The sequence below is a fragment of the Suncus etruscus genome, chromosome 18 (genome assembly GCF_024139225.1).
Source record: "Suncus etruscus isolate mSunEtr1 chromosome 18, mSunEtr1.pri.cur, whole genome shotgun sequence".
In the NCBI taxonomy this organism is placed as follows: domain Eukaryota; kingdom Metazoa; phylum Chordata; class Mammalia; order Eulipotyphla; family Soricidae; genus Suncus; species Suncus etruscus.
The window spans coordinates 2,805,831-2,831,526 of record NC_064865.1 but is presented as its reverse complement, the minus strand read 5'-3'; the positions used below and the strand labels follow the sequence as shown (position 1 = coordinate 2,831,526).

Genomic DNA, 25,696 nt, shown 5'->3' with positions numbered 1-25,696 from the left:
AAAACCAAAAAAAAAAAAAAAAAAACCAAGAAATGACTTGTTGGGCCCCGAGAGATAGCACAGCGGCTTTGCCTTGCAAGGAGCTGATCCAGGTTTGAATCCCGGTGTCCCATATGGTCCCTTGTGCCTGCTAGGAGCTATTTCTGAGCAGACATCCAGGAGTGACACCTGAACACCACCGGGTGTGGCCCAAAAACCAAAAAAAAAAAAAGAAAGAAATGACTTGTTGGGGCCCTCAGTGATTGTACAGTAGATAAAATGCTTGTCCTGCTTGCAACTGACCCAGATTCAATCCCCAGCACCACATCTTATATCTAGAGCCTTACCAGGAATGTTCCCTGAGTGCAGAACCAGGGAAAAAAAAGCATCACTGGATATAGTCTCCCCCCAAAAAGTGCGGGGGGGCTTGTTGGGCTACTCCTTGGTCTGGGAAGATATGCTCTTGGCATAAGGTTTTCTTACTCCTGTTTATTATGTGTTGTCTTTTGTAGATAGACTCTCCAAGTCTCTGTTTTAACTTACCTAAGGACCATAGTTTAAGGATTACAGTTCACAACGAACACTACTGTGTAGGCATGCCAGAAGGACAGAGGCTTAATGATCGACGTGGGCCATCAGTGGATAATCTGAAGGATGTGCACAGGTAGGCTTCATCTGAGACTTGGTGAACTGTCATGATATTAGAGTAGAAATGTTTACTTTGTTTTTACAGTGTTTTACTTTGAAAAAATGATTCCTGTATTGAAGTTAGGCAGTATGTTGTATGTCCAGTATAGAATATAATTTTGAAAAAGGCTCTCTCTGGATGGGGAGATAGCACAGTGGTACAGCACAGGAGACCCTGTGTTTAGTCCATGGTACTATCTTCATGGCCGCAGGGCGTCATGAATTTGCCAGATTAGAAGAAGGCACTCCAAGTGCTTTTGGGTGGGCTTCTGACCCTTAACTTCTGGAGTTATAGTTCAGTGGGTGAGAGCTCTTGCTTTGGACCAGAGAGCTGCCAGAAGCGACTTCTGAGCATAGTCAGGAGGAACCCCTGAGCGTGGCTGGGTGTGACCCAAAAACCAAAAAAAAAAAAAAAAGTTCTTGCTTTGTGTGCAGGAGGCTATTCTTGGCACTGAAAACTATTAGGCGTGATCCCAAAACTGAAAAAAGGGTCCAGAAAATAATCCCAGGGGCTTCAAGCATGTGCTGACATTGAACCTGCAGCATTGCTCTCTGGTCCTTGGATTATCATGTGATTTCCTGCCTTAACATAGTCAGGTGTGAGCCCCATAAAACTGAGGTGCACCTCAGCAAATCTGTTTTCTTCCTTCCTTTCCTTCCTCCCCCATCATTCTTCATTCTTTTCTCTTTTTTGGGGGGTGGCACCCGAGGATTCATCTTTTTTTTGGTTTTGGGCTTCACCCGGCAGCCAGGCACAGGGGGAGACTATATGAGATACTGAGATTAGAACCACCGTCTGGGGCTGGGCGGTGGCGCTAAAGGTAAGGTGCCTGCTTTGCTTGTGCTAGCCTAGGACCGACCACGGTTCGATTCCCCCGGTTCGATCCCCCAGTTCGATCCCCCGGTTCGATCCCCCGGCGTCCCATATGGTCCCCCAAGCCAGGAGCGACTTCTGAGCACATAGCCAGGAGTAACCCCTGAGCATCACTGGGTGTGGCCCAAAAACCAAAAAAAAAAAAAAAAAACCACCGTCCGACCTGGATCTGCTGCTTCCAAGGCAAATGCCCTACTGCTGCGCTCTCTCTCTGGCCCCCGCATATCATATTTGTTTTGTGTTTTTTTTTGGTTTTTGTGTCTCACCCTGCAGCGCTCAGGGGTTACTGCTGGCTGTAAGCTCAGAAATTGCTCCTGGCAGGCTCGGGGGACCATATGGGATGCCGGGATTCGAACCACCATCCTTCTGCATCTAAGGCAAATGCCTTACCGCTGTGCTATCTCTCCGGCCCCACATCATATTTGTTTTTGTGTGTTTATTTTGTTTTGTTTTTTGGGGTCACATCCAGAAGCACTTGGGTTTTTCCTGGCTCTTGGCTCAGAAATTGCTCCTGGCAGGCTCAGGGGAGCATATGGGATGCCGGGATTCAAACCACTGTCCTTCTGCATGCCTGGCAAACACTTTACCTCTATGCTATCTCTCCCGCCCCTGCGTATCATGTTTTGTACCTTTATTTCCCCCCTGGTTTTTGGGTCACGTCTGGCAGTGAGTGCTCAGATGTTACTCATGCTTTGCACTCAGGAATTACTCTTAGCAGGGCTGGGGGACTATATGGGATGCCAGGGATTGAACCCTGTTTGGCCGTGTGCAAAGTAAATGTTTCCCTATGGCCCTTCCAAGTTGACTTGATAGATTTTCTAACAACCTACCCCACCTGAGGTTTTATACCCTGCTAAGAGTCCTGTAACTAGGGTGGTTGCTGGCTGGAATTAGGGTTAGGATAGTTGATGATCTTTGATATTCATTTCCTGGCCTTTGTTCCTGATGTTCTCAGTAGTGGGTCTAGTCTTTGCTGTGGCACCTTATCACTGATGAAGTAACTCCTCCAAACCCTGTCTCTTGGTTTTATTTCATCTCAAGAATTCATTGCTTTGGGGGCTTGGGATGTTTCCCTTCCCTTCCCTGCCTGCCTGCTTCAAAGAAGAAAAAATGTGGGCCGGAGAGATAGCATGGAGGTAGGGAATTTGCCTTGCATGCAGGACAGTGGTTTGAATCCCAGCATCCCATATGGTAGGGGTCTCAAACTCAATTTACTTGGGGCCGCAGGAGGCACAGTTGGGGTGAGGCAGGGCCACATAAGGGATTTCGCTTACTGAATATTTGCAATAAAAAAATCGCATTAGTAAGAAAAAAATGGCAAAAAATCGCATTAAACATTTGCATACCCTGAATGGAACCTGCTTGGGACTATGCGAATTTTTTTTTTTTTTTTTGGTTTTTGGTTTTTGGGTCACACCCGGCGGTGCTCAGGGGTTACTCCTGGCTGTCTGCGCAGAAATAGCTCCTGGCAGGCACAGGGGACCATATGGGACACCAGGATTCGAACCAATCACCTTTGGTCCTGGATCGGCTGCTTGCAAGGCAAACGCCGCTGTGCTATTTCTCCGGGCCCTATGCGAATGTTTAATGCAATTTTTTTTCTAACTAATACGGTAAGCGATATATTCGGTAAGTGAATAATTGCGAATACTGAGATATTTGAAGGCTGGCCGCGGGCCGCAAGTTTGAGACCCCTGCCCAAGCCTGCCAGGAGCGATTTCTAATCATAGAGCCAGGAGGAACTCCTGAGCGCTGCCCGCTGCGACCAAAGAAAAAAAGAAGAGATGTTGTATTTGATTATAAAAGGTTCATAATTTTTTTTTTTCTTTTAAACTCTGAAGCGAGGGGTTGCAAGGGGTCAGGTCATATAATGGGCCCCGGGGCCTTAGTACGCCTGGCCAGAAGAAAGGCCCAGACTCCGGGGCGGCAACAAGAAAGAAAAAGAAAGAAAAACAAGAAAGGAAAAGAAGGGGGGGGGAAGGTGGGCCCTGCAGTAGGAGGGTGGGAGGAGGGTGGGCAGAGCTCGGGGCTGGGGAAGGGGCAGGGACGGGGAAGCAGAAGGTTCATGAATTTAATGACACAGTATTTGGGACTGGGGCTGTGGGTAAAGTTTTGTGGGTAAGGTTGTTGTCAAAACCAATCAGGTTTTGTTTTTTGTTTTTTTGTTTTGTTTTGTTTTGTTTTCAGCTTTTGGGCCACACCTGGCATTGCTCAGGGGTCACTCCTGGCTGTCTGCTCAGAAATAGCTCCTGGCAGGCCCAGGGAACCATATGGGACACCGGGATTTGAACCAACTACCTTTGGTCCTAGATCGGCTGCTTGCAAGGCAAATGCCGCTGTGCTATCTCTCTGGGCCCAACCAATCAGGTTTTAATTACTGGCAACTCATGGTCCTCTGAGCCCAATTTAGAGTAGAGCACTGCTAGGAGTGTCCCAAAACCAGAAAAAAAAGCTTTTGGACTATGTGTGGTATATAGAGCTCTGAGCTGAAGACTGTCTATTCTATGGTTCTCCCTTTAGGCCACAATATTGGAACTTTATTTCTTTTTGGCCCACACCTGATGCTCAGCGTTTACTCTTGGCTATGCTCTCAGAAATGCCCCTGGCTTGGGGGACCTTATGGGACACCTGGGGATCAAACCTTGTGGTCCGTCCTAGGTTAGCGCTCGCAAGGTAGATGCCTTGCCACTAGCACCACCGCTCTGACCCCTATTATTTTTTTCTTCACTCACTTAATTGTACTAGACTTTAATTTTGGATTTCAATATTCCCTGTTCTCTGGCCCTTGGTATTAATTTTTTGAGTATGGGGCAGGGGGAGGGCGGGGATATGTTTTTGGTCATATCTAATAGTTCTTGGGTCTATTCCACTTTTGTGCTTAGGGTGGGGTGCTCTGGGTGATGTTTGAGGGATCCTATGGAATCAAACCAAGGTGTAAGCACCTTAACCCCTGTTCTAAATAATCCCTGTTGTCTTTCGTAAACATTCAGTAGTTTTTTTTGCTAAACGTCAGTCTCAACTTTATGTAGTTCTGCTTTTTTTTCTATTCCATTATATTCAGTGATCCTTATCTCCTTAGGATGGCACTGAAAGAGGAGTCTGTCAAGTGCTCTCCTGGTCTTAAACGGCACATTTCTCCAGAAGAGGGGCCTGTAACTCCAGAAATTCTGCACCATTCTGATTCTAATCCCCCTGTCTGCAGTGATGTCAAGCTGTTGCATGGAGTCACACAGAACAGAGACAAACGGAAAGGTTCCTACTCTACAGGACTTGAGGAAAGTAGCGAGGGGTCCAAACGGCTCTGTTATAATGACACAAAGATGGGAGATGATGATTTCGCATCATTGATACGCAGCTGTCTGCAGCATAGACAAAGCCATAGCCCTAGATTTCGAGACCCTGAGTGTCAAGAATTAGATCGTGTCAAAATAAAACAAGAAAACACGGAGTATCCAGTGAGCATTGATGGTGTTCCACCTGCACTGGAGCCAGGAGATTTTTCACATCAACCTAAGGAATTATCTATGATGCCCAAGAAGTCCATTCTCAAGAAGCGAATTAAGGTGAATACAGAGCCTCCCACACAGCTCTCTCCTCGGTTTGTTCAATCTTTCGCTGTCCTTTATTTATTTGGTTTTGGGCCACACCAGGAGGCACTTGGGTTACTCCTGGCTCTGCACTCAGAAATAGCTCCTGGCATGCTATATTGGGGGGTATATGGGATGCCAGGAATCGAACCCAGATCTGTCCTGGGTCGATTGAGTGTAAGGCGAACGCCCTGCTGCTTTGCTATCTCCCTGGCCTCTGTCTTTTATTTTAAAACCTGTATGTGGGGGGTGCACTCCCAATCATGACTTTATAATACTTGGCTATATTAGCATTGCCATGTCTTTACCTGCACCGTTCGGGACTCAAAACAATCTGAAATCTGGGCTCAGAGAGATAGTATAGCAGGTAGCTGGTTTGCCTTGCATGTGTCTGATCCAGATTCAATTCCTAGCACCTCATAGGAGTTCCCTGTTAGTGACAGTCAAAGAATCAAGATTGCAGCGAAAAACTAAAGTAAGTTGAAGAGAAAGGAGTTTATTCTTGCGGATCAAGAGTTACCATATTTTCCGGCATACAAGATGACCGGGCATATAAGACGTTAAAACATAGGGTTAGGCCTATATTCGCTGTATAAGACAGAGAACCTTCCTGTGCTGCAACTGTATGTACCACCCTGAGCCAATCACAACAAGCAAATGTTCAAAGGACATACTGTCATAGACTTCCTCTCTGACTGGCTGATCTGAGCAGGCTTTTGACAGTGTACATTCCGTCCAGAACATTGTCTAATTTGCATGCATCAAAAGCCTGCTTGGATTGGCTGAGTTAGAAAGGCGGTCTGAGTAGCCTTGCAGTGATTGGTGCAGGATTGAGTTGGAAATTCGTGTGATGGCAATATCCGGACGATTTTTGTTTAGTGGCAGATCGAAATGTTTTTTTGGATATACTATGCTTATAAGACGACCCCCGATTTTCGGCTGACTTTTTCCTTTCAAAAGTCGTCTTTTTTTTTTTTCTTTTGGTTTTTGGGCCACACCCGGTGACGCTCAGGGGTTACTCCTGGCTATGCCTTCAGAAGCCACTCCTGGCTTGGGGGACCATAAAGGACGCCGGGGGATCAAACCTCGGCCCTAGCGCTCGCTCGCAAGGCAGACACCTTACCTCTAGCCACCATGCCTGCCCCAAAGCAGTTTCTTTCTCTTTTCTTTTTTCTTTTTTTTTTTTTTTTTTGGTTTTTGGGCCACACCTGGTGACGCTCAGGGGTTACTCCTGGCTATGCGCTCAGAAGTCGCTCCTGGCTTGGGGGACCATATGGGACACCGGGGGATCAAACCAGATCAAACCGCAGTTCGTCCAAGGCTAGCACAGGCAAGGCTTATCTCTAGCGCCATCTCTTTCTCTTTTCTTTTCTTTTCTTTTCTTTTCTTTTCTTTTCTTTTCTTTTCTTTTCTTTTCTTTTCTTTTCTTTTCTTTTCTTTTCTTTTCTTTTCTTTTTGGTTTTTGAGCCATACCCAGTGGTGCTCAGGGGTTACTCCTGGCTATCTGCTCAGGAAATAGCTCCTGGCAGGCACTGGGGAGGATTCGAACCAACCACCTAAGGTCCTGGATCAGCTGCTTGCAAGGCAAACACTGCTGTGCTATCTCTCCGGCTCAAAAGTCGTCTTATATGCCAGAAAATACCATATATAGCTCTGGGGCTAGAGAGATAGCATGGAGGTAAGGCGTTTGCCTCCCATGCAGGTCGGTGATTCGAATCCCCGTGTCCCATATGGTCACCTAAGCCTGCCAGGAGCGATTTCTGAGCATAGAGCCAGGAGTAACCCCTGAGCGCTGCGGGTGTGACACCCCCCGACCCCCCAAAAAAAGAAGTTATATAGCTCTGGAAACTCCTGAACAAAGGGTCTACTCCAGTTTTTTGCCTTTGAAAGCTAAAACAAGCAAGCAAAGCAAGCAGGTTTACACAAACAAAATTGCAGTTGAAGCTAATTAAACGGTTTTGCTTCAGTCTCTACACTCTAGTGATTTGGATGGCTCTATACCTGCATATCTTCTTTATCTTATTTCCACCTCTCGTTTTGACCTCAGTCTTTTAGTTTCTTTTTTTTTTTTTTTTTTTGGTTTTTGGGCCACACCCTGTGAGGCTCAGGGGTTACTCCTGGCTATGCGCTCAGAAGTTGCTCCTGGCTTCTTGGGGGACCATATGGGACGCCGGGGGATCGAACCGCAGTCCGTCCTAGGTTAGCGCAGGCAAGGCAGGCACCTTACCTCCAGCGCCACCGCCCGGCCCTTTTAGTTTCTTTTTTAAGGGAGAAAGCATAGGGGTCAGAGGGCTAACTGCCTCATAAACAGAGAGCCTCGACTGGGTATTTAGACAGTAGAATAGAAAACAACCAAATTCTTTCTGTTTTTGGGTCACACCCAGCAGCACTCGGGTTATTCCTGGCTCTATGCTTAGAAATCACTTCTGGCAGGCTCGGGAGACCATATGGGATGCCAGGATTCAAACCACCATCCTTCTGCATGCAAGGCACATACATGCCCTACCTCCATGCTATTTCTCCAGCCCTCAACCAGATTCTTTTTTTTGGTGGGGGGTTGGTTTTTGGGTCACACCTGGCAATGCTCAGGGGTTACTCCTGGCTCCATGCTCAGAAATCGCTCCTGGCAGGCTCGGGGGACCATATGGGATGCCGCCCAACCAGATTCTTTAGTACTAACTAAACCTAAGGAGTTTACAATGTGAGGAAGGAAGAGGTTTTAGGTAATAATTTCTGGGCCGGGCGGTGGCACTGGAGGTAAGGTGCCTGCCTTGCCTTCGCTAGCCTAGGACGGACCGTGGTTCGATCCCCCGGCATCCCATATGGTCCCCCAAGAAGCCAGGAGCAACTTCTGAGCACATAGCCAGGAGTAACCCCTGAGCGTCACAGGGTGTGGCCCAAAAACAAACAAACAAAAAAAATAATAATAATTTCTGGAGATTTCCTTCCTCCAGGGAGAGGTAACAAATAATAGATTCTATAGGAGGACTCCCACCCCAGGGCATTTCTGAATGGCCCAGGCATTCCAATAACTGTGTTAAGAGCCCTTTAGTTTATTATCTGTACCTTTTCTTGGAATCCTGGACCTCTAAAGGTTTGGGTTTTCTAAGTCTTTTTTTTAAACGATTGATTGGCTTTTGGGCTACATCCACCAGCGCTCTGTGGTTACTCCTGGCTTTGCACTCAGAAATTGCCCTGGCAGGGGCTGGAGAGATAGCATGGAGGTAAGGCGTTTGCCTTGCAAGCAGAAGGTAGGTAGTTCGAATCCCAGCATCCCATATGGTCCCCCAGCCTGCCAGGAGCGATTTCTGAGCATAGAGCCAGGAGGAATCCCTGAGCGCAGCCGAATGTGACCCATAAACTGAAAAAAAAAAAAAAAAATCGCCCTGGCAGGCTTTGGGACAATATGGGAAGTAGGGAATTGAATTGGGTTCCTCCCTTCTGTATTTGCTGTGTGCAAGGCAAACCCCCTACACTGCTATTTCTCTGGCCCCCTTGACCTAAATCTTTACCACCTTTTTTTTTTTCTCTCTTTGATGCTATTATGTCCTTGTCAATTGTTTTTCATGCCCCAGTTTTCCTTAATTTCCCTTATATCCCAAGCACACCAGGAGTGATCCCTGAATGCATAGCCAAGAGTAACCCATAAGCATCATCAGATATAACCCCAAAACCAGGGGGGAAAAAAATCCTCTGTAGATCCTTCACGTATCACTAGAGATATTTTTGTCATATATTAAATCTAAGCAGTACTTTTGTTTTTGTTTTTGTTTTTGGGCCACACACACCCCATGACGCTCAGGATGTATTCCTGGCTGTGCGCTCAGAAATTGCTCCTAGCTTGGGAGACCATATGCAATGCCAGGGATCGAACTGCGGTCTGTCCTGGGTCAGCTGCGTACAAGGCAAACATCCTACCACTTTGTTGCTCCAGTCCCTGTAAGCCAGGGGTCTCAAACTCAATTTACCTGGGGTCCGCAGGAGGCAAAGTTGGGGTGATCCTTGAGTGCAAAGTCAGTAGTAAGCCTTGACCCAAACAACTAAAACAAAACAAAAAAAGATTCCTCTAGGGCAGAGCCACAAAATGTTGTATGGAGGGCTGATTGCACCTGCTGTGAGTTTGAGACCCCTGCTCTCTAAGTAATGTGTTTTTTTTTTTTTTTTTGGGGGGGGGGGCGCCACACCCGGCAGTGCTCAGGGGTAACTCCTGGCTGTCTGATCAGAAATAGCTCCTGGCAGGCACGGGGGGACCATATGGGACACCGGGATTCGAACTAACCACCTTTGGTCCTGGATCGGCTGCTTGCAAGGCAAACGCTGCTACGCTATCTCTCCGGGCCCTAAACAATGCTTTTGAGATTTAATGTTGTAAACTATATGGGCTATTTGGGAGTGAATTGAAAGTGCAAAGGGAAGAGAAAAGACTTTCTTAGAGGGCGGACAAAATACATGAGTGCTAAGACACCGGAAATCAAGGACTCCAATTCTAGACCTGTTTCTATGTCCAGTTGGCTATAAAACTTTTTTTTTTTTTTTTTTTTGGTTTTTGGGCCACACCTGTTTTGACGCTCAGGGGTTACTCCTGGCTATGCGCTCAGAAATCGCCCCTGGCTTGGGGGGACCATATGGGACGCCGGGGAATCAAACCGCGGTCCGTCCTAGGCTAGCGCTTGCAAGGCAGACACCTTACCTCTAGCGCCACCTTCCCGGCCCCTCCATAAAACTTTTATGGTTTTTTTTTTTCCCCTTGGTTTTTGGGCCACACCTGATGATGCTCAGGTGTTACTTCTGGTCTTGTGCTCAGAAATTGCTCCTGACTTGGGGGACCATATGGGATGCCGGGGGATCAAACTGCTGTCTGTCAGGCTAGCTCTAGCAAGGCTTATCACTTGCGCTACCACTTCGGCCCCACCATAAAACTTAGATAAATCAACCCACTCACTGTTCTGGGTCTTAGTATTATTACTTCATTAGGACGGTTAGAGGAGCAATAGTTGTTGTTTTTTTATATTTACTTAGACTACTTCCCCTCTTAGAAACCACGTGTGTCTTGGAAACTGTTAGGGGAAACCAAAGGAGGAACTTAACAAGAGGGAATACAGGTAAAAGGTGTTTATCTTGCATGCGGACTGACTTAGGTTCAATCTGGCATTCCTCCCATATGGTTCCTTGAGTATTGCCAACAGTCAACAAGAGCATAGAGCCAGGGTTTCTTTTGAGACATCCTAAAATTCCTTTTAATTGTCTCCTTAATAAGGACTACAAATGGCAAAAATGAGGATTTGATCAAATCTGCCTTATTTTCTATTTCTTCTTTGCTGTCGCCAAAACAACAGGAGAGAGGGGACCATTTATGGAACCATGTTAAGGTTATCTTATGTTGCTTTTACACTTAAAAATGGTTCGAAATGTGTTTATTGGGATAGTAGTATATATGTGTGACCCTGGTTTAATTCCCAGTATTGCAATATGGTCCCTTGAACATCGCCAGAGGTCACTCTTGAGGGGGCCAGATAGAACAGTAGATAGAATTATGTCCTGTCGACCTGAGTTTGATCCCTAGCATCCCAGATGGCCACCAGAGCATTGACAGGAGTGAACCCTGAGCAGAGAATAAGGAATAAGCCCTGAGCCTGGCTAGTAGGTATGGTCCCTAAACCACTCAATGGAACAAAACTTGTTTTGGGATAGTTTGCTACTCACCTTGATCAGAGTACTTTTGGTTCATATCTGTCTTGAGGGAGCATCTGGATTATCCTCTTTAGCCTTGCTGTTCCTGCTCTGAACTGGCAGAGGACAGTGGAACAGTCAATACACAGAATTATTGCTGTGTTTGCTGGAAGGTGATGGCCGTTTTATAGTATCCTGGGTACTTCATGTCGATGAAGTAGGATTTGGGACTACACCAGGCACTTCAAACCTTTCTGGAAAGGGAGGAAGATGACAAATATCCTTTGAGAGATTCATGTTCTCGTGGGGAGGCCATCACTGCCAGAAAGTCATGCTTATTTTTTCCTATTTCAAGAATAGCACAAAGGGTGGGGGATGGAGCAGTGATGCAAGTGGTAAGGCGTCTGCCTTGCATGTGCTAGCCAAGGATGGCTAGATGCTCAGGGGTTACTCTTGGCTACACGCTCAGAAATTGCCCCTAGCTTGGGGGAACCATATGGGACGCCGGGGGATCGATTGGTCCTTTCCTTGACTAGCGCTTGTAAGGCAGACACCTTACCTCTAGCGCCACCTCGCCGGCACTCTTGACTCTGCTCAGAAATTGCTCCTGGCAGGTTCAGGGGACCTTATAGGATGCTGGGATTTGAACCACGACCTTCTGCATGCCAGGCAAACACCTTACCTCCATGCTATCTCTCCGGCCCTTTAATTGAATTCTTTTTTGTTTGTTTTTGGGTCACACCCGGTTGCACTCGGGTTACTCCTGACTCTGCTCAGAAATCGCCCCCACCAGGCTCAAGGGACCATATGGGACGCCAGGATTCGAACCACTGTCCTTCTGCATGCAAGGCAAAAACGCCTTACCGCTGTGCTTTCTCTCTGGCCCCTGAATTGAATTCTTAATAGAGCTAATCAGGTGTTGTGTGTATTTGTCTTGCAGCTTGAGAATACCAGTTCCAGCCAGGATAGTTCTCTCCATTCTGAACACTCATCCCTTCCACTAAGTGACACTATTGCTGATGTTGCCTCCAAGCCTGACCATCAGACTGTGCTAGAAAGTCCTTTCAGAGAGGAGCTTGGAAGTTCTCTATGCAACAAAGAAAACTTGGATCAGAATGCTCAGGTCCCTGAGGAACATACAGACTTCTTGCTACCTCATGAACGAGCTATTCAGGATGGTAGTGGATTTTCTCGCATTCTGAGTATGTTGACAGATTCCACCAACATAGAGGGAAGAAAGTGGTTTAGTTTCTTTGATATTGAGGATGAGGAGAAATTTCTCTATGGAGACGAAGAAAACGTTTTAAATTCAGAATGTCCACCAAAGTCTCCTGTGGGCTCAGAGAGTGAAGTAATGAGACAGAAGGCAAGTTGCTACACCCCAGCTATTATGCGGAAATCGACCAGTCCTGAACGTCTCAAAATTCATGAATTGGTCAGGACTGTAGGTCTAGATACTGTGATGTCTGAGATTAGCAAACTGGCTTCATCCTCCCAGGATCTACAGTAAGGAGCACTGAGAACCTTAGTGTTCAGACCCATCAAATGAAGGTTCCTGGGTTGAACCAAAATACTAGCTATTGCAACCGTTGTCAAAATACAAAACATTGACAGAGATTGCTGCTTCAGACCGGACCCACTGAGTCTTTGAACCACCGTTGTCTTGTCAGTTTCCAGTGACAATGTCTTGAGGAACAGTAGATGTTTTTAATTTTTCCCCAAGCCTCTCTATTTTAATTGGGTCTGAGAAAAATCTTTACTTTGGAATGAATATCTCTACAGTGAAACTAGAACTACTCTTACATTATAGCATCCCCAATAACTTTTTGATTTTTTTTTTTTTTTTTTTTTTTGTTTTTTTGTTTTTTTGTTTTTGGGCCACACCCGTTTGACGCTCAGGGGTTACTCCTGGCTATGTGCTCAGAAATCGCCCCTGGCTTGGGGGGACCATATGGGACACCGGGGGATCGAACCGCGGTCCTTCCTTGGCCAGCGCTTGCAAGGCAGACACCTTACCTCCAGCGCCACCTACCCGGCCCCAACTTTTTGATTCTTAACGTATTCCCTTTGTTTAGGACTCTTAAGAAGTACCTTTCCTTTTTTGGTTTTTGGGTCCCACCCGGCAGCGCTCAGGGGTTCCTCCTGGCTCTATGCTCAGAAATCGCTCCTGGCAGGTTCAGAGGACCATATGGGATGCCGGGATTTGAACCACCAACCTTCTGCATACAAGGCAAACACCTTACCTCCATGCTCTCTCCGGCCTTTCTAGTATCTTAAAAAATTATTTTTTTGGGGGGGGGGAATAGGTGGGGGAGAGGGACCACACATGACGGTGCTTAGGGGGAACTTTGTGTGCTGGTGCTATAACTAGGTCTCTTTTCTGTGTGTGCATGTGCGCACATACTCAAGGCATACAACTGGCTTAGTTCTGGAATCCTAGTGCTGCTGGGGACTATATGGAGCGCTGGGGGATTGAACCTCAGTTTGCTTACAAGGCAAGTGTCTTACCCACTTTACTGTTTTTGACCCTAGTCTAGGTCTTTTGTATGCAAAGGTAGCATTCTAGCCATTTTCTGCGGTGTGGGGTAATTTAGGCCATATCAGCAATACTCAGGGTCAGGGATTCTCAGTTAACTCCTTGTACTACACTCAGGAATGACTCTTGATAGTGTTCAGGGGGTCATATGGGATGCCGGCATTCAAATCTGAGTTGGTTGCATGCAAGGCAAGTGCTCTACCAGTTATACTATCTATCTCTTCAGCCCCAGCACATTAGCCTTTTTAGCCCTAGCCCCATGCTGGCATCTCCAATAGGTGGAAGTAAATGTAGGACTTACCCAGTAATAAGGTAAATGAAACTTTGATGCTATATTTCTGATTCTGGAGACATGAATATTCCTGTTAAATTGGCTATCAATCTATCACTTCTTTTGGTTTTTGGGCCACACCGATGACACTCACGTTATTCCTGGCTATATGCTCAGAAATTGTGTGTTTTTGTTTTTTTTTGGGGGGTCACACCCCCTAATGCTCAGGGGTTACTCCTGGCTGTCTGCTCAGAAATAGCTCCTGGCAGGCACGGGGGACCATATGGGACACCGGGATTCGAACCAACCACCTTTGGTCCTGGAACGGCTGCTTGCAAGGCAAACACCGCTGTGCTATCTCTCCTGGCCCTATAGTTCTATATATATATATATATTTTTTTTTTTTAAGGTTTTTTTTTTTTTTTTTTTTTGGTTTTTGGGTCACACCCGGCGGTGCTCAGGGGTTACTCCTGGCTGTCTGCTCAGAAATAGCTCCTGGCAGGCCCTGGGGACCATATGGGACTCCGGGATTCGAACCAACCACCTTTGGTCCTGGATCGGCCGCTTGCAAGGGAAACGCCTGCAAGGGAAACGCCGCTGTGCTCTCTCTCCGGGCCCCAATATAGTTCTATATTTTAAGGAATCACTCTTATAGTTCAATATTTTAAAGAATCCTCTTTGTGTGTGTGTGTGTGTGGTTTTTGGGTCACACCTGGCAGTGCTTGGGTTACTCCTGGCTCCATGCTCAGAAATTGCTCCTGGCAGGCATGGGGGACCATATGGGACACCGGGATTCGAACCGATGACCTTCTGCATGAAAGGCAAACACCTTAACTCCATGCTATCTCTCCGGCCCCAAGAATCCCTTTTATAAGGGGTGGGATGATACAGTGGATAGGTCACTTGCCTTGCACACTGCTGACCTGGTTTTGATCTCTGGTTCCTCAGCTTTCTAGCAGTGATCCCTTAGTGCAGATTCAGGATTAACCTCTGAGCATTGCTTAGTGTGGCCTGCTCCACTCAAAAAAATATTCTTTTTAGTTTGTTTTTGGGTCACACCCCAAAACTGAGCTATTGACTTTGACCTCAGAATCACTCCTGATGAGTTCTGGCCATCATATTGGATGTTGGGAATCAAACTCAAATTTGCTGTGCATGCAAGGTAGTTTCCTCAGTGCCTTAGCTGGTACTAGCGCTGCCATTCCCCACCCCAATTTTCTTTTTAGTTTTGTTTGGGGCCACACTCCTCATTCTTTCTTTAGGGCTTACTCCAGGCTCTGCTTGGGGAATCTCCTGTCATTGCTTGGGAGACCATATGTGATGCTGGGGATTGAGCCAGGGATTGCTACATTTAAGGCAACTGCTTTTGTTAGGGTCTGGAGTTGAAGGATGAGACCACACAATTGGAGCAAAGCTACCAGCAGCTCCAAACTTCCTCTCTGGTCCAGGCCCAAGGTCATGAATCAAATTATATAGGGAGGGGATGTAAGGAGATTTTAGCTTTTTTTTTATAATCTTTAAATGATAGGCTATTGTCTTGGGTACCTTCCTACTGCTCCCTTGTGTCTTTTTCCGGTAGGTGGTCAGGAAGCTTGGGGTAGTGTTAATGAAAATAGGCTTGAGAAAACCTAACATGGTCCTTAGAAAATGCGGTTCATTGTTCAGAGCCTAAGAGAGGGCCAGAGAGATAGCATATAGGTAGTGTGTTTGCCTGGCATGCAGAAGGACGGTGGTTCAAATCCCATATGACATTCCATATTGTTCCCCCCTTGAGCCCAACTGCCAGGAGCAATTTCTGAGCACAGACAGGAGTGACCCCTGAGTGCTGCCGGGTATGACCCCCCTCCCCACAAAAAAAAAAAAAAAAAACCTAAGAAAAGCCTGATATGGCCTTTACAAAATGGTGTCCCTTGTTCAGAATCCAGGACCCCACACTGTAACCCCTGTACTATTACTCTGGCTCCTGTTTTTGTTTGGACCATACCTCACAGTACCCAGGGGTTGCTCTTCAGAGGTCCATTCTGTATGCAATATGCGATATGCAGGATCAAACTAGCCCACTGAGCTCTGCCAGCTCTGATGTGTGTTTATGGGGGTGGGGCTGGAACCTAAGGTCTCATACATGCAAGGTACTAAATGTTATATTGTGGAATTAAAAAAATAAAAAATTTACAGTTAAATTTAGTTTATCCATAATCTTCCACCTTGAACAGTCATTTCTAGGAATGGTTCCTAATTCTTCATCAGTTGATAAAATACATCCAGATAGTAAGTTATAGATGTATTGAGTATTCATTTGGTTTTGGGACCACATGCAATGGAGCCCATGAATGACGGCTGTCTAGGTGAACCTGCATGCAGAATATTTACTCCAACATACCTATCTATAGATAGGTTATATCTGAACCTATTAAATGTCCTTTTGTATTAAATTTTTTTTGTTTTTGTTTTTGGGTCACACCTGGCAGTGCTCAGGGGCTACTCCTGGCTCTGTGCTCAGAAATTGCTCCTGGCAGGCTCGGGGGATCATGGGATGCCAGGATTCGATCCACTGTCTTTCTGCAGGCAAGGCAAACGCCCCACCTCCATGCTCTCTCCAGCCCCTTGTGTTAATTTGGGGGGTAGGGGTATATCTAGTACTGCTTAAGTTTTACTCTTGGCTTTGTGCTCAGGCACCTCTCCTGACATTGGAAGACCATATGTGATACAAAGGCTCATATTGGGGTCAGCCTTATATAAAGCAATGAGCCTTAACTCCCTTACTTCTGGCAACTGTAGTCTTTACTGTTGAAGTTTGCTGGTCTCATTTTGTCTCCCATTATACAGTAGAATTCTTTACACAGATCAGCCCCCTTTTCCCCTTCTTTGTTGTTGACTTTATGCTGATTGCAATATTCTCATATACTTGCCCATTTGTTTGTAACCTTTGGAATTGCACATCACCATTGTGGTATTCACACATTTCCTGACTTTGGTGCTTGCACATTTTAATTTTGGTTGGTGATTGTGGCTCTTTTACCGTGCTTGCATATACTTAGCCCCAGTTGCAAAATTGCTTGTATTTTGTTGGGCAGCAGCACGGCCAGAAGAAATGTTCACTGCATTTTTCCTAAAGCTTAGCAAAAGGAGCATTTGTTACTTGTTTACTTGATAAGCTGGTTATTGCCAAAGTCAGACTCCAACTTTGGCCCAACTGCTATGTTTCAATTTGGGGGGGGACACACACACACACCTGGCCGTGCCTAGGGTTTACTCTTTTTTTTTTTTTTTTTCCTTTTGGTCACACCCTGTGATACTCAGGGGTCACTCCTGGCTTGAGGGACCATATGGGATGCCTGGGATTGAACTGAAGTCTGTCCTGGGTCAGCCTTGAACAAGGCATGCTCTGGCCCCCAGATGACTACTCTTAGGGATTACTTCTGGGGCTTGGGAGACTATTTGGGGTTACAATGATCAAGCTACCTTCCCTTCTGTACTGCCTCGCCTGCCTTAACCTCTGTGTTTTATGAAAAATCAATCCTAACAAAGTTCTGTAGGACAAACAAGATGACATGTGTTAGAAGTACAAAAGTTGAGGCGAGTCAATCAGTGAATTTTTGGAGGTTACTTTATTCAGGCGGGCCTGAGTTAGAGCACAAAAAGTCTCGAACCCCGAGTTCAGGGGAGAACAGGTCTTTATACTTTACAGATCATTCCATTACATCTTAGTTACACAAAACTATAAAGAGTGATATTTCAACATTCCACCGGTCCACATGAATTCCAACACACCACACGGGGTCCCCTTCCCTGGAACCGCTTATCTAGCTTGGCTGCCAGCGGGGGCAGAGGTGCCTGGAAACCTAGGAGCAGCAGGACAATGTCAGCTGCCTTTAGCATCAGGGGCCCTAGGAATGGTAATGAATTGCTTTATTCTTGCCAGGCCAGAGGTGCCTGGGGCAGTAAATCTTAGGAAGCAAAAGCTAACAGCATAGTTATTTCTAATATTACATGTTAAAACTATAGAACTACTAAAAAGAACTTTTAACACTTCATATAAGACTACTTAATACAAGTTTCCTTCAACATGTACTTTATTATGTTATTTTTTGGGCCAGATCTGGCAGTGCCAGAAGCAAGAAGCCCCCAGAATAAAGGCAGAGTAGACTTAAGAGCACTGCCAGTGCTCTAGATTGAACTGGTTTGGGACATATGCAAGGTTATTTGTAGAATAGACTTTTTGTCACACCCAGTAGTACTTGGCTATTCCTGGCTCCGCTCAGGACTGAATCCAGGCTGTGCTCATTTTGTGATGCTGAGGATTTGAGCCAGGGTTGTGACCACCTCACTCACATGCAAGGGCTTACCTTCTATGTTTCTCTCTGGCCTTTTTTTTTTTTTTGGGGGGGGGGGGCATACCCGGTGAGACTCAGGTTACTCCTGGCTTTGCCTCAGAAATCGCTCTTGGCTTGAGGGACCCTATGGGACTCTGGGGGATCGATCTGTGGTCCATCCTAGGTTAGCCAAGTGCACGGCGAACACTCAACCTCTTGCACTACCACTCCAGCCCCTCTTTAAATTTTTTTTTTAGTTTTTGATTTTTGGGTCACACCCAGTGGTGCTCAGGGGTCACTCCTGGCTCTGCTCTCAGAAATTGCTCCTGGCAGGCATGGGGGACCTTATGGGATGCCAGGATTCAAACCACCATCTCCGGCCCCACCTATTTAATTTCTTTTTTTTTTTTTTTTTTTTTGGTTTTTGGGCCACACCCGGCGTTGCTCAGGGGTTACTCCTGGCTGTCTGCTCAGAAATAGCTCCTGGCAGGCACAGGGGACCATATGGGACACTGGGATTCGAACCAACCACCTTTGGTCCTGAATCGGCTGCTTGCAAGGCAAACGCCGCTGTGCTATCTCTCCGGGCCCCCTATTTAATTTCTTTTTTTTTTTTTTTTTTTTTTTTTTTTGGTTTTTGGGCCACACCCGGTGACGCTCAGGGGTTACTCCTGGCTATGCGCTCAGAAGTCGCTCCTGGCTTGGGGGACCATATGGGATGCCGGGGGATCGAACCGCGGTCCGTCTCCTAGGCTAGCACAGGTAAGGCAGGCACCTTACCTCGAGCGCCACCGCCCGGCCCCTATTTAATTTCTTTTTATTGAATCACTCTGAGTTAGAGTTAAAAGATTGTTGATGTGGGGCCGGAGAGATAGCACGGAAGTAAGGCGTTTGCCTTTCATGCAGGAGGTCATCGGTTCGAATCCTGGCGTCCCATATGGTTCCCCCATGCCTGCGAGGAGCAATTTCTGAGTGTGGAGCCAGGAATAACTGCCGGGTGTGACACAAAAAAAAAAAAAACAAAAACAAAGTGTTGATGACAATGTTCCAACACCTATCCTTTCAGCAGTGTTCATTTCCTGCCACTCATTTCCAGTTTTCCCTCCTCTCCCTGCTGCCCCACCATCGACACAAGTACATTTGCACATTTGTAATACTGTTACTAAAAGTATGTCACGTATATCATTTACCTCCTTTCAGCACCCAGTGCTTGTCTAAAGAGAATTCCAACTGCTATCATAGTGGTCCCTTCTCTGTCCTAGCCACACCTCCATTTTCTTTCCTTTTTGGGGGGAGTATTATTATACTGCTATTTTTAATATGCTGCAAATGAGTGTGATCATTCTATGTCCCTCTTCCTTTGACTTATTTCAGCATAGAATCCCTGTATAAGCAAATTTCATGACTTCGGTTTTCCTAACAGCTGTATAGTATTCCAATATATAGATGTACCATCGTTTCTATATTTGCTCATCTGTTTTCTGGCACTTGGGTTGTTTCTAGATTTTTTTTTTTTTTTTTGGTTTTGGGCCATACCCGACAGCACTCAGGGGTTACTCCTGGCTCTCTGCTCAGAAATCGCTCCTGGCAGGCATGGGGGACCACATGGGGTGCTGGGGTTCAAACCACCTTTGATCCTAGGTCAGCTGCATGGCAGGCAATGCTTTATCATGAATCTCTCTGACAATAATCATGTTCTTTTTGATTTTTATTTTGGGGCCACATCTGGCAGCACTCGGTTATTTATGGCTCTGCGCTCAGGGATCACTCTTGGCAGTGATTGGGGGACTTTATGGAATACTGGGGATTGAACCCAGGTCAGCCCTATGCAAGGCAAATGCCCTTTTTCACTGGGCTAATTCTGGCCCAATAATTTTTTTGTTTTGTTTTGTTTTTGGGCCACACCCGGCGGTGCTCAGGGGTTACTCCTGGCTGTCTGCTCAGAAATAGCTCCTCGTAGGCACGGGGAACCATATGGGATACCAGGATTTGAACCAACCACCTTAGGTCCTGGATCGTCTGCTTGCAAGGCAAACACCGCAGTGCTATCTCTCCAGGCCCTGTTTTGTTTTGTCACACCTGGCAGTGCTTGGGTTACTCCTGGCTCTACACTCAGAAATCGCTCCTGGCAGGCTTGGGGGACCTTATGGGATGCTGGGATTGGAACCACCGTCCTTCTGCATGCAAGGCAAACACCCTACTTCCATGCTATCTCTCTGGCCCCAATAATAATTTTTTTGTTGTTTTTTTGGGTCACACCCCAGCAGTGCTCAGCGGTTACTCCTGGCAGGCTCAGGGGACCATATGGGATGCCGGAATTCGAACCACCAACCTTCTGCATGAAAGGCGAATACCTTATTTTCATGCTATCTCTCCAGCCCCAATAATAATTTTTTTTTTTTTTTTGGTTTTGGGTCACACCTGGCAGCGCTCAGGGGTTACTTCACGCTCAGAAGTTGCCCCTGGCAGGCTCGGGGGACCATATGGGATGCCAGGATTTGAACCACTGTACTTCTGCATGGAAGTCAAACGCTTTACCTTCATGCTATCTCACTGGCCCCCAATAATAATTTTCTTGATTCAAATTACTGCTAGAATTTGGAAGTGTATTGCCACTGTAAAGAATTATGTCTGAACCATATTTATTTTGGGTCTTACCCGATGTCCTCAAGGATCACTCTTTTTGGGTGGATTTTGGGTCATACCTGGTGGTGCTCAGAGGTTACCTCTGGCTCTGTGCTCAGAAATCTCCTGGCAGGCTCAGGAGACCTTATGGGATGCCAGGATTTGAATCACCATCTGTCTTGGATCTGCTGAGTGCAAGGCAAACGCCCTACCGCTTGTGCTATCTCTTCGTCCATCAAGGATCACTCTTGGCAGGGCTTGCAGACCTTATATGTTGTCAATTTTGAACTCGGGTGTAACAGGCAAACACCATACCTGCTGTACTATTGTTCTGGCCCCTAAGCCCTTTGTTTTTTTTAATAACATTTAGTTAGTTAAGTTTTTTTGGGCCACACATGACAGTACTGAAAACTTACTCCAGAATCTACACTCAGGAATTGCTCCTGGGGTGCTCAGGGAACGGTATAGGATGCTAGGGATCAAATTTAGATCAACAGCATGTAAAGCAAGCGACCTACCACTGTACTATCTCTCCATTCACTGAGCTTTATTTAATTACACCAGCCTGATAAAATGATGCTGACTGTAGCCTCATAACTAAACTGAGTTCTCAAAAAGGAAATGACACAAAAAAAAATGTTTCTGTCAGAGAATCTTTTCATCATCATGCAGTTCATGCAGAACACCTGAGCAACTCACTTTGCAAACCAGAGATTGTGTCTGTCAGAAAAGGCAGCCAGAAAGTCTCTTGGAGTGCTGGAAAGATAAAAGAGATGAAAAGATTAAAGAGCTAGAGGACATACTTTGCATGCCAGAGTCCCAAATTTGTGTTCTGGCACCACATATTCCCTAAGCATCTCTGAGTAAGACCCAGAATGAACCAAGAATGTTTAAAAAAGAAAATGTTGGGCCCAGAGAGATAGCACAGTGGCGTTTTCCTTGCAAGCAGCCGATCCAGGACCAAAGGTGGTTGGTTCTAGTCCCGGTGTCCCATATGGTCCCCCGTGCCTGCCTGGAGCTATTTCTCAGCAGACAGCCAGGAGTAACCCCTGAGCAACGCCGGGTGTGGCCCAAAAACAAAACAAAACAAAACAAAAAAAAAGAAAATGTTTTGTTGGTTTTGGTGCCATTCCCAGTGGTTCTCCAGAGTCACTCCTGGCTCTATACTCAGGAATTATACCTAGTGGCGATCAGAGATGCTGGGGATAAAACCCAGATTGACCGTGTGCAAAACAAAAGCCATATACACTGTACTATGGCTCCAACCCCTAGGTTGGACCTACTCTCCCTCTGGCCCTATCACTATCACCTGTATTACATGACATTGGAAATAGCACTGAGTCCTTTTTTTCTCACTCTGTGCCCTTCACAGAGAGTAATTTTCACATTGAGGGTGTTTTCAGTTGTTTAAAAAGAATAAATTGTCAGTATTCCTGATGTATGTTCTGATTTAAAGGCATTTCTTGAGGTACTGTATATACTTTTCACTAGGGGATGCTCCTGATTCTTGGGTGCTGCTTTGAGGTCTGGTGGCTTTGCTAGCACAATCGCAACCACCTTGGGGAGAGTGGTGGCCTGTTGTATTTTATTTATTTTTTATTGGAAACCACCCAAAGAATCCTTGAGGATATAGAATTCAGACTTTGTTAAGAAGGTGAGAAGTATTTTTTCTTTTATTATCTTTATTTAAGCACCTTGATTATAAACGTGATTGGGTTTCAGTCACAAAAAAGAACAACCCCTCTTCACCAGAGCAACATTCCCATCACCAGTGTCCCCAATCTCCCTTCTCCTTTCCCACCTCAATGTATTTGAGACAAGCATTCTACTTCTCTCACTTATTAACATTGTCATTATAGTTGTTAGTGTAGTTATCTCTAACTGCACTCACTACTCTTTGTAGTGAGCTTTATATTGAGAGCTGGTCCTTCCAGCCCTCATCTCTATTGTCTCTGGGCATTACTACAATAATGTCCTTAATTTTTCTTAAAACCCATAGACGAGTGAGACTATTCTGTGTCTATCTCCCTCTGACTTATTTCACTCAGCATAATAGATTCCATATACATCCACGTTTAATTTTATGACTTCATCTCTCCTGAGGGCTGCATAATACTCCATTATGTATACCAGTTTCTTTAGCCATTCATCTTTTTTTTTTGGGGGGGGTGTCATACCCTGTGGTGCTCAGGGTTATTTCTGGCTTTGTGCTCAGAAATCGCTCCTGGCAGACACAGGACCATGTGGGATATCAGGATTAGAATCACCTTCTGTCCTGGATTGGCTGCCTTCAAGGCAAGCACCCTACTACTGTGCTATCTCTTCAGCCCCAGCCCAGCCATTCATCTTTTGAAGGGTGTCTTGGTTGTTTCCATAGTCTGGCTATTGTAAATAGCATTGCAATGAATATAGGTGTGAGGAAGTGATTTTTCAATTGTATTTTTGTGTTCCTAGTGTATATTCCTAGCAGTGGTATAGCTGGATCATATGGGAGCTCAATTTCCAGTTTTTGGAGGAATCTCCATATTGTTTTCTATAAAGTCTAGACTAGAATTCCCACCAGCAGTGAATGAGAGTTCCTTTCTCTCCACATCCCTGCCAGCACTGGTTGTTTTTGTTCTTTGTGATGTGTGCCAGTTTGTGAAATAGCACCGATCTTGACTTTGATCTGCATTCTGTAAAACTGCTCTTGGTAAAAGGTTTCTAAGCAAGTAGAGAACACTGTCAGGTAAGTCTATTAGATTATACAGAGAGTGGAGAAATTCTTGAAAGCTCTCTGGGGCCGGGGGGTGGTGCTAAAGGTAAGGTGCCTGCCTTGCCTGCGCTAGCCTTGGACGGACCGCGGTTCGATCCCCCGGTGTCCCATATGGTCCCCCAAGCCAGGAGCAACTTCTGAGCACATAGCCAGGAGTAACCCCTGAGCGTTACCGGGTGTGGCCCAAAAATCAAAAAAAAAAAAAAAAAAAAAAAGAAAGCTCTCTATTTTCCCTTATTTACTGAATGTGATCTCAACAGATTGTCAGTTCCCTTAAGCATGGAATTCCCAAGAAAGTTCCTTCCTAATACCTAAAATGAAAGGAAACTGAATTAGGAAAATACCCAGTGGAATTAGAGAGTCAGAAGACAGTTTCTTTTAAAGGGAAAAGGGAGGGACCAGAGAGAGAGAGTCCAGCGGCTAAGGTTCAATTCCTGGCATTGCATGCCAGTGTCGTACATCCTACTCCATGCTATCTGATAAGATGCTATCGGATCTTATGTGGTTCCTGGAACTGAACCTTCGCCATGTGCAAGTGATTTGGCCTCACAAGGCCAGTCCTCTACTACTGAGCCATCTCTAGAATCAGTAAGTTATTTTTATTTTTTTATTTATTTATTTAGGTCTTTGGGTCACACCTGGCAATGCTCAGGGGCCACTCCTGGCTGCACGCTCAGAAATCAACAAGAGTTGTTTTTATTTTATTTATTTATTTTGGCTTTTGGGTCCACCTGGCAGGCTCAGGGGACCATATGGGATGCTGGGATTTGAACCACCTTCAGTCCTGGGTTGTCCACATGCAAGGCAAATGCCCTACCAAAGTGCTGTCTCTCCGGCCCCAGTTGTTTTTATTTTTGGTTTTTGGGCCACACCTGGTGACACTGAGGGGCTATTCCTGATTATGCACTCAGAAATTGCTCCTGGCAAACACCCCAAGAAGGGGGGTGGATAAAGATAGCATGGAGGTAGAGCATTTGCCTTGTGTGCAGAAGGACAGTGGTTCTAATCCTGGCATTCCACATGGTCCCCCGAGTTTGTCAGGAGCCATTTCTGAGCATAGAGCTAGGAGTAACTCCTGAGCGCTGCCAGGCGCGACTCAAAAACAAAAACAAAAAAGAAATCGCTCCATGGGTTGGAGAGATAGCATGGATATAGGACATTTGCCTTGCAAGCGGAAGGATGTTGGTTTGAATTCCAGCATCCTATATGGTCCCTGTAGCCTGCCAGGAGTGATTTCTGAATGTAGAGCCAAGAGTAACCCCTGAGTGGTGCCAGGTGTGACTCCCCCCCCCAAAAAAAAATTGCTCCTGGCTTTGGAACCATATGGGGAACCATATGGGACACCGGGGGATCGAACCCTGGCCCATCTTAGGCTAGCTTGGGCAAGGCAGACGCCTTACGGCTTGCGCCACTGCTTCGGCCCCATTTTTTTATTTATAATATATTTAAGCATCTTGATTACAAATATGATTATGATTAGGTTTCACTCATGTAAAGAACACCCCCTTCACCAGTGCAACATTCCCGCCACCAATGTCCCAAATCTCCCTCCATCCCACCCCACCCTCACCTGTACTCTAGATAGGCTTTCCAGTTCCCTCATTCATTCACATGGTTATGGTAGTTCTCAGTGTAGTTATTTCTATAACTGCACTCACCACTCAGTGGTGAGCTTCATGAAGTGAGCTGGAAGTTCCAGCCCTCCTCTCATTGTCTCAGTATTGTTGCAAAAATGACTATTTTTCTTAAAACCCATAGATGAGTGAGACTATTCTGCATCTCTCTTTCTCCCTCTGACTTATTTCCCTCAGCATGTAGATTTCATGTACATCCATGTATAGGAAAATTTCATGACTTCATCTCTCCTGACGGCTGCATAATATTCCATTGTGTATATGTACCACAGTTTTTTCAGCCATTCATCTGTTGAAGGCATCTTGGTTGTTTCCAGAGCCTGGCTATTGTGAATAGTGCCGCAATAAATATAGGTGTGAGGAAGGGATTTTTGTATTGTAATCTTGTGTTCCTAGGGTATATCCCTAGGAGTGGAAAAGCTGGGTTGAATGGGAGCTCAGTTTCCAGTTTTTGGAGGAATGTCCATATCGCTTTCCATAGAGGTTGGACTAGACGGCATTCCCACCAGCAGTGGTAAGAGTTCCTTTCTCTCCACATCCCCGACAGCACCAATTGTTCTCATTCTTTGTGATGTGTGCCAATCTTTGTGGTGTGAAATGGTATCTCAACGTTGCGGCCCCATTATTTTTAATTTTTTTCTTGGGGCCGGTGTGGTGGCACTTGAGGTAAGGCGTCTGCCTTGCCTGCGCTAGCCTAGGATGGATCGAGGTTCGATCCCCCGGCGTCCATATGGTCCCCCAAGCCAGGAGCGACTTCTGAGCGCA

At 45.9% G+C, this 25,696-nt stretch overlaps 1 protein-coding gene across 1 annotated transcript; it reads left to right on the top strand.

The window, feature by feature from the left end:
* Nucleotides 1–495: 495 nt before the first annotated feature.
* On the top strand, nucleotides 496–12,307 carry LOC125996264 (zinc finger protein 318-like). Its single transcript, XM_049765212.1, has 3 exons — nucleotides 496–643; nucleotides 4,620–5,103; nucleotides 11,738–12,307. The coding sequence occupies exons 1-3, from the start codon at nucleotides 576–578 to the stop codon at nucleotides 12,305–12,307; spliced, it is 1,122 nt and encodes a 373-aa protein (XP_049621169.1). The 5' UTR covers nucleotides 496–575.
* Nucleotides 12,308–25,696: the final 13,389 nt, after the last annotated feature.

Bases quoted from the DNA above. Each gene is read 5' to 3' on its own strand.
- LOC125996264 (XM_049765212.1), top strand. From the start codon at position 576: ATGCCAGAAGGACAGAGGCTTAATGATCGACGTGGGCCATCAGTGGAT. The intron at 644-4,619 runs GTAGGCTTCATC...TTATCTCCTTAG, and splicing joins AATCTGAAGGATGTGCACAG to GATGGCACTGAAAGAGGAGT. The intron at 5,104-11,737 runs GTGAATACAGAG...TTTGTCTTGCAG, and splicing joins TTCTCAAGAAGCGAATTAAG to CTTGAGAATACCAGTTCCAG.